We start from the raw sequence: 9216 nt of genomic DNA, 5'->3' as shown, positions 1-9216 counted from the left end.
AAAAAAAAAAGCAACATTTGGTCTGGAGCCCTCACAAACACAAAGTAGGTAAATGTTAATGTGGTCTGTCCTTCAGGAGAAAAGATATAATAAGGCTTTTCCACTTTTCCCCAACTTTTATTTTTTTAATCAGGAGCTTTCATTCTTAGAAACAGGGTCTCATGTAGAGCAGATTGATCTTGAAGTCCCTGTAGCCAAGGAAACCCTTGAGTCAAGCCTGCTGTTTTCACTTCCCATGTGCTAGGATTGTAAGCATGCACCATCGTACCTAATCACCCATGTACATCATGTACAATCACAATGCATGGTCCGGAGCCACTGTCTCCCAATGTTTGTTACCTAAGGCTACACTCTTATATGTGTCACCTAGATTCACAATGTTAATACTTGTTAATATCCTATCACTAACTCTCAGTTTTTGTTTTTGTTTTTAATGGTAGACAGAGAAGATCAAATTCTGATCCTATATTATAACTGTTCAAGTTCAATGTTATAATGGTATTAAGATACATAAATGGGGCTGGAGAGATGGCTCAGCAGTTAAGAGCACTGACTGTTCTTCCAAAGATCCTGAGTTCAATTCCCAGCAACCACAGTGTGGCTCACAACCATCTGTAATGGGATCTGATGCCCTCTTCTGGTGTGTCTGAGGACAGCTATAAATCTTTAAAAAAAAAAAAATACACACACAAGAAAAGATACATAGATGAAGGGGCCGGAGAGATGGCTCAGCAGCTAAGAACCCCGCTGCTCCTACAGAGGGCTCCCCGCATCCAGGAGTTGACTCTCAACCATTTGTGACTCCAGTTCCAAGGGATCCAAAACCCTCTTCTGGCCTCCAAGGGTACCAGGCATAGGTATGCATGTGGTGCACAGACATACATGGAGAAAGCAGAACACCATACATACAGAATTAAAAATTAGGTTTTTTTTTAAATGGGGAAAATACAATGAACAATTTAAAAATATATATATTTAAATTTTTTCTTTAAAGATTTATTTATTATTATAAATAAGTACACTGTAGCTGTCTTCAGACACACCAGAATGTCATTACACATCAGATCTCATTATGGGGGTTGTGAGGCACCATGTGGTTGCTGGGATTTGAACTCAGGACCTTCTTGCTGAGCCATCTCACCAGTCCCGATATTTTAAGTTTTTAATATAAATATTTTAGATACTATTAATATTATAAATATAAAAATAATAAAGACTGATAGAAAAGACAATGGCGTGGTAATGGTTGTGTTAGTAATTTTTTTTTTTTTGCTCTACTTTAAAAATCTGACAAAGCTCTCAAATTTTAAATTAAAAGTCACTTAATGCAAGTGCTGGGGAGAAAACTCAAGTCAGTAAAGTGCTTAGTGCATCTAGCCCCAGAAGCCAAGTGAAAACTCTGCTTGGAGTCCCTGCATTAGAAAGGTGGAAACAGGAGAGTGGCCAGCAGCCTGGCCTAATTGCTGAGCTCCTGTCTCAAAAGGAGCTGAGCTGTGCTGGTGAGGATGAACCCCGAAGTTACCTGCACACACACACCCATACACACATGTGCAAACACACACACACACTGAGCATCAAAAGTGTTTTTTAAGTGCTGGCTCTATGAAATTAGCCTTAAAAGTAGGCCTGTGGCCAGGTGTGTTAGGCCACATCTTGAATCCCAGCGGCAAAAGCCATGCTGGTTTCTTAGTTTCCAGGCCCGCAGGTTAGGGCTACATAGTGAGACCCCATCTTCACAAAAAAGCTATCCTGTAAAGGAAATTCAACTAAGGTAAATTATTTTTTTCAGCGGAAAAGATTCAAGCCACATTTTTAAGCAACTTATCAGGAAGAAAAAGGGGCACAGACGCCTCATCTCAATTTCTCAGATCTCTGTCATCTGGGGAGAGATTGTTCCCAGGCTCCTTTTCTTGGTTGACAGATTCTGTGAAAAGCTGACCTCAGATGCCTTGTTCTGTTTTAACTCCTGAGCTATGCAAAGATAAGCAGAGCCATTTGTCCCCAGCTGCGAGCAATGGTGTCGGAGAAGCCCACACACATACTCCACATTCTTTTGCATCCATTTTTCAAGTTGTTTGGTGATGCGCTGGTGTTTCCATTCAGTCATATTGGCGACAATCACTCCAGGATTGAATGAGCAGGTGCTGGGGCTGATGCCTAGGTCCTTTATGGTCTTCTTCCGGTAGTCCAGATAGCCCATGTATGTGTTCTGCAAAAGAATAGGGCAGAATCTCCTGTTTAGGGAAAATGGTTTACGTTCTTGATGCTGTTGTGCACTATCTCTGGGCTTCTGCCCACTGGCAGCTTTCTGCCTTCCTTTGGTGGTTTTGTTGTATGAACAGGGTCTCACTTTGTAGCTCTGGTCATCCTGGAATTCACTATGTAGACCAAGCTGGTCTCAATTTTACAGAGACCTGCCACTGCCTTTCCAGTGCTGGGATTAAGGGCATGTGCCACCATGCCTAGCATATGTTTAAACGTGTGTGTGTGTGTGTGTGTGTGTGTGTGTGTGTGTGTGTGTGTGTGTGCCCCACAATGTATGTGTACAAGTCAAAAGACAACTTAGAGAATTGGTTTATCTTGGGTTCAGGCCAGGCTTCCAGGACAAATGCCTTTACCCACTGAGCTATTTCACTCTCCATTGCTGGCTTTACCTCCTTTCCAGCCTCTCTGAATGTTGGGTGCCCTGCTCAGTCTCAGCACCTGTGAGTTGCTTGTCTGACTCCACTGACGGCCGTTCTGCCTCAGGGCTCTAAATTCCACCTGCCTGACAGCTCTGACAACTATGCCTTCCAGCTGCCGCATCTGCCCGTTGCTGTTGCCTTCTTGATGCTTAAGCAGTTCCAACAGGCAGATGGCAATGGAGTCCTGTCTTAAAGCTAGCTCCCCGCCATTCCTGCCTCAGTAGATAGTATCTGTATCCTTGTTATTTAAGCAGAAGCACAATTAGGCCACCCTTAGCTCCTCATCCAAATCTGTAGATAAATCCTGTTTGTCCCAGCTTCAAAATACCTCCTGACACCAGCTAGTCTCAGCACGCAGTGTGGCCTTCCCGTTCCTGCCCACAAAGTACTGCTCACTCCTCCCTTTAAAACAATTTATTTTTATCTTACATGCATGAGTGCTTTGCCTGCCTGTATGTATATGGACCATGTGTGTGCCTGGTGCTCAAGGAAGCCAGAAGAGGGCGTTGGGTCCCCTGAAACTGGAGTTACATAAAGATGTGAGTCTCTGTGTACTAGCAACCAAACCACTACCAGCCTGTGGTAATAAACAATGTTACAGCTCCCCAGTTTTGAGCACTCTCTACACATTGGACACTTCACAGAATCCCTTTGCATCTCACGAACACAAGAGAGTAGACAGCATCCGTGCCATGCTGCAGAATAGAAAAATGAGACTCCATGAGGTTACATAAATTGTCCTGAGTGGATAGGAAAATGGAACCTCCATACTGACCCCATCTCCTGGTGGTTCCCACTGACTTTGGATGGGTGGGTTGTGATAATTTGGACAATCGGGGCCAGAGAAGGATAAGTTAGGATTCTATGATGGCAGGCCTACCTGTAGCCCCACAAGTCGGTGGATGTCTTGAGCAGAAGGCAAATCACAGTCATCTGAAAAGGCTGCTGCATGGCCCAGAGCCAAGGTGGTGTCATACAGTTCCTGGATATCACCTGCATTTAGAAGTATCAGCAAATAGAACACAACTCTCAGGACGAGACAGAACCTTCACCGAATTCCTAACTTCAGTAGAGCAAAGAGTACAAGGTTCCTATTTCCTCATGGCGCTGCAGTGTTCTCAAGAATGGTTCATACCCACAGGGCTGTGGTGGCACATGGCTTTAATTCCAACACTCTAGAGGCAGACGAATCTCTGGCTTCAAGGCCAGCCTGGTCTACAGAGTGAGTTCCAGGACAGCAGGGTCTTCCCTCCAAACAACAAAAACCAGCTCATGTCTATTGAGGGAGCCACTTGAAACATTCAGATGGGTGTTGATCAGGTCTGTTGCTGTGTAGTCTCTGAATGCTTATGCTATTTGCACATGGAAGAGAACACAACACGCACACACACAACCAAGTGCTCTCAGGGATGCTTTACGTCTGCATGTTTTAGGAATGCAGAGATGCTACTAAGGAATAGACGTGGCAGTCAGAGAGGGGGCGGCCCTCAGGAGCCGTTAGATTGTCCAGGGAAGTGGCAAACCCTGCTTTCAAAATATGCCCAGTTTTTGTTTGTTTGTTTTGTTTTGGTCTTTGTTTTTTTTTGAAACAGGGTTTCTCTGTGTAGCCCTGGTTGTCCTGGAACTTGCTCTGTAGACCATGCTGGCCTTGAACTCAAAGATCCACCCGCCTCCTCCTCCTGAGTGCCACCACTGCCCGGCCTCAAAATATGCTTAGTTTTACAACAATGCTGTATTCACTTTATAAAGTGTTTGAAGTCACTAGGCAGCTAGCTACGTGGGAAATGAAGAGAAAAGATAAGTCATTCTGTTTGGCAGCTGCGCCCTTCCAGGGTTGTCAGCAGTCAGTGAGCATACCTTGTACAATGACATCATCATCCAAATAGATGACTTTCTCATGCTGGTGGACAAGCAGAGGGAGATAAAACCGAACGAAGTTCAGCTGTGAAGACAGAGAGACCGTGGTAGGAAAAGGCACATGGCTGGATGTTGCATGGCTTGCAAGTTAGCTTTGACCATGCTTGTTTAGCCCCGTGTGTGGAATGGTATAAAACAGGCTAAAGCGAAGCCTCACCTGGCTCCTTAGCACCTGATCCTCTGGGCTGTGGGGATGAGACCAGGCTGGCCCAGAGAAGATCCAGGGCTCCACTCACCGAAGCAGTGCCCACTTCCCATTCAGGGACAGCTTCAGTGCGAGTCCCCAAAACTCCCTAGTCAAGTCTTTTAGGTTACAGACTTTCTACTTTCTCTACCTTCCATCAATTAGATAACTTAAGTAATTAGCTTTAATATTTGCATACACACACACACACACACCAGCAACAAGCCCAGCCTTTAACTTCTGGCTCCAGAAAATAGTCAGAGAAACACGAGTTTGTAGGGTTTCATTAGCTATCGTAAGCAACTGACAGTAAGAGGCTAGGATTAGAGAAGGGTCAGGTCATGGACAGAGGCTTTGGAAGCTAATTAGAAAGGAAGGATTTCTATAAACTACATATAGCAGGTGGCCAGTCTCTACAAAATTCCCATCAGGAACTGCTCTTGGACTGGAAAAAATGGTTCAGCAGGTAAACATGAGGACATGAGTTTGAATCCCCAGTGCCCACATAAAAACATCAAAGCACACTTATTGGAAACCTTAGTGCTGGGGAAGACAAGTTGGGGCTGGAAGGAAGGGTGAGGAACTAGGGGGATGCTGGAGAAAGGCTTGCTTGGGCTCACAGACACATAAGCATATAACACACATACACACACATGCACCCACAACTGTTCTTCATGAAGGAGACAGACTCTGTGTGGGCACTCTTGCAAGAAAAATGACCCCAGCACTAGGCAAAGGACTGGCTTCTCCTCAAACATGTTGTGGCTAACACCGAGGCCCATAGCTGCCATGCTGCCGGCTTTCCTTGGCTTCCATAGTCTCCATTTTTACGCCTCATTTCTTTCCAGTACCTTCATTATGCTTATATAAACCCTCTTAAATCTTTCCTGGAGCAGGTGGCTGCTAAGTTAAAAATAAGCAGAGCTTCGTGGAGATCTAGCACTCACGGGACTGAAATATCCCATGCGCACGTTGGATGGCTGGGGCTCTACAGGGAATGTGGATGCAGGACTGTCCCCGCGGCCCACACTATGTGCGTGACTCTATACTCACAGGCTGGAGCAGCTCAGGCCTCGATGAGTCTGGTCTAATCTTCCCCTTGAGGACTATAGGGTTGAACTCCACAATCTTGAAGTTTATTTCTCTCAGTTTGGAATGTTCGATCCATTTTCTAAAGAAACAACAGAAAACCTCAGGTACAGGTTTCAAATCTCTTCTCGATTTAATCTGCACATCCTTCCCAGGGCTCGTCTGCTCTGGCCTTAGAAAGTTACAGTCAAGTATATGTAGGCATCGTTTCCACGCTATAAAGCCTTCTGATTGCTTCGCCATCTGGCCTCACTTCCAATATCTCCTCCCCTCCCCAACCCCCAATCTCATATTCATTCTGCAAAGGAAATGAACAAGGTAGTAATAACCGAGTAGAGCCCCATATCCAAAAATCCTCTCAGGAAACTAGAGCAGCAAGATGGGGTCCTTCCTCGTCAAGCAGCCTCTGCACTTGCCAGACCACCTGCCACATGCTACTGCTGAGACCCTGACAGTCTCCAGTCCCCTCCCCCTCTGTCTCTCACCCCTCTTCCTACCCGCTTCAGCCTGTCTCCTTTCCTCCACCGCCCTCTCCCCTTCATCACTCAGTCTCACAGGATGTCTATCTTTCATCTGATTCATTGTAACACTCCTGGTAGAAATCGTCTCAAAACAAAGTTGGCCGCCACCCAAGCCACAGACGGCAGCATTTGCGGTTGATTGCCAATTGGCAGGAAAGGGCGAGGGGTAGGTAGTTCCATGGCAGAGCTCTTGGCACTGCTGAGGGGGAATATGGTAGTTGCTACAGAAGTACGTTTGCTTGTGGCAATCTATAGAGATGAACTGTGGGTTCCAACTGTCTACTTTGATGTTCTGCCTCAATGAAAACAGGTTTCAAATATATTTAAACACTGGGGGAGGAGGGACCAGCTAGAACTAGAGACAGCCCACTTCATTGACTGTATCACTATGAATTGTGTGATCTATTCTTTTTTTTTTTTTTTGGCTAGTTGGCTGGTGGTTAGTTGGTTGACTGATTAGTTAGTTGGTTTGGTTGCTTAGTTAGTTGGTTGGTTGGTTATTTGACTAGTTTGTTTATTTGGGATAAGGTCTCACCCTGCAGCCTAGTCTGCTCTCTAATTTGCAACCCTTCTTCCCCAGCCTCTCAAATGCTGGCTCTTGGTGGTGCTATTTTTACAGAGCTGTGGATGGAATCCTGGGCCTTAGTGTCTGTTCATATTTTATATTCATTTCCCCACTAGGCTTGTATTTTTAAAAATGTTTGCAACTGTGCTTCATTATAAGCCACCCTTATTACTAATCTATTTTAGAACTAATCCCATTCACAGTTCTTCATGATCCACAAGTTCTTGTGCTATACAGGCAAGTCTGTCAGTTCTGTTTTCTTTTTTTTTTTTTAAATTCCTGGGCTCAGGGAGGCATTGTCCAGACCAAGATTATACGGTTATCCTGCATTTCTAAAACACATTTAAAATTTGATTTTTCGCCGGGCGGTGGTGGCGCACACCTTTAATCCCAGCACTTGGGAGGCAGAGGCAGGTGGATTTCTGAGTTCGAGGCCAGCCTGGTCTACAGAGTGAGTTCCAGGACAGCCAGGGCTACACAGAGAAACCCTGTCTTGAAAAACCAAAAAAAAAAAAAAAAAAAAAAAAAAAATTTGATTTTTCTGTTGTTTTCTTACTACTCTAACTCCAATTCATTTTTTAGTATGGCATGTTACAGGAAAAACAAGGTCCAAATTATAATATGATCTACAGAAATTTATTACTGTAAGTTTGTAGTTCAAACATCACAGGTCATGTGTGGTTCAGAGGTAGAACATGTGCTTAGTCTGTGTGAAACACGGATTAAGTCTCTAGCACCTTTCCCCCAAAATGGAGTTAGTGAGGATGCTTAAGAAATAATAATCCATTAAGAAAATAGAGGGGGGTCCTGAAGAGATGGCTTAGTGGTTAAGAGCACTGACTGCTCTTCCAAAGGTCCAGACTTCAATTTCCAGCAACCACATGGTGACTCATAACCATCTATAATGGAATATGGTGCCCTCTTCTGGTGTGTCTGAAGACAGTGATAGTGTACTTATATACATAAAATAATTTTAACAAAAGAAAGAAAATAAAGGAAGAAGAGGAAGAGAAGGTAAAGAAGGAAAAGAAGGAGGAGGAGAAGGAGGAGGAGGAGGAGGAGGAGGAGAAGAAGAAGAAGAAGAAGAAGAAGAAGAAGAAGAAGAAGAAGAAGAAGAAGAAGAAGAAGAAGAAGAAGAAGAAAAGAAAAAAGATTAGAAGAAAATAAAACACTCATTAAACACATCATACAAACTACCGTATTCGAGGCAGAGTGTTCCGTAGTCCCACTACATAGAACACAATGTTGGCGTCAGTGTTGCTGTAGATGCTGTTGATGGCTGCCATGGCCGCACCCATTCTCCCTGCGGCTGCACAGATAACCACTGGAATCTCCTCTTCCATGTCCTCAGGGGACTCAGAATCATCATCTGGAAAGATCGAAATCAATAACTCAAAGCACAAGGAACTTCATGGGAGAGCAGTCTCCAACTCCTAATCCACAGTGCAGGGGAAAACTGTTCCCTCACACCTGGTCTCTCCGCTGTCCCTCAGAGACGGTGTGAAATTTTCACACCCTATGGCCAACCACTAAAACTAACTTTTTTTTCCAGATTCCCTTGTTGCAAAACTGTGATCAAGTTGGACAAATGGGATGTTCTTTTAAGTAATGTGTGCTTCTACAGAATCTGCCGGCCAGACTAATGCTCACTGCCTTCTTCCCTCCGCTGGAATGTTGGCTTGATGCTAAGAGGCAGAGAGCCTTCTTAGACATCAGAACCGTAGTGTGCACGGGATTTTGATCTGAAGGGCTGTGGAATCCATGGATCAGATTTTCATGGGAAGACAGGGTGAACTTCTGCGTCCCTATTATTCTGGGACTCTTGTTCAGAAGCCAGTCCACAGCATCACATACACACCGGGGATGCAGAGCCTCATGGACTCAGCAGTCCTTAACTTCCCTAAGTCAGAACTTGTCTGCTGTACTGCTGTGGTGTTTCTGTTGCTCTCCATTCCTTAGTCAGTCAAGGTTCCCAAATGTTAACAGTAAGAGAATGGACTAACAAAAGGGTGTGGCCAATGCTTACAACTAATAACTGATCATCCCTTAGCATTGGAACAGACAAAACCACCGTCACTACCATGTGATATTTTGGTGCCAGAATGCAACCTGTGCCGTGAAGAATAGTAACCAGGCTATGGAAACCTGAGTTTTATTATGTTTGACCCCTCTTTGCAGACAGTTTTATAAAACCTCTCTCACCTAAGTCCAAGCTAGCTGTACCTGATAGGTAATTCAATAAAAACTTACTGAAAC

The 9216-nt window shown here is 44.5% G+C and overlaps 1 protein-coding gene across 3 annotated transcripts in view; it reads right to left on the bottom strand.

The window, feature by feature from the left end:
• Glt8d2 (glycosyltransferase 8 domain containing 2) overlaps positions 1-9216 on the bottom strand; it is a 50454-nt gene that overhangs the window by 3468 nt on the left and 37770 nt on the right. For all 3 annotated transcript variants that reach the window (XM_031349001.1, XM_031348999.1, XM_031349000.1), the window contains 5 exons: positions 8158-8329; positions 5839-5956; positions 4542-4626; positions 3565-3677; positions 2043-2209 (listed from right to left, as the gene is read on the bottom strand). In XM_031349001.1, the coding sequence (XP_031204861.1) occupies positions 2043-2209; positions 3565-3677; positions 4542-4626; positions 5839-5956; positions 8158-8329 (655 nt within the window). The remainder of the gene's footprint in view (positions 1-2042; positions 2210-3564; positions 3678-4541; positions 4627-5838; positions 5957-8157; positions 8330-9216) is intronic.

This window comes from Mastomys coucha, unplaced genomic scaffold (genome assembly GCF_008632895.1).
Source record: "Mastomys coucha isolate ucsf_1 unplaced genomic scaffold, UCSF_Mcou_1 pScaffold4, whole genome shotgun sequence".
In the NCBI taxonomy this organism is placed as follows: domain Eukaryota; kingdom Metazoa; phylum Chordata; class Mammalia; order Rodentia; family Muridae; genus Mastomys; species Mastomys coucha.
The sequence above is the reverse complement of the archived record's forward strand: the minus strand, read 5'-3'. Positions and strand labels throughout refer to the sequence as shown.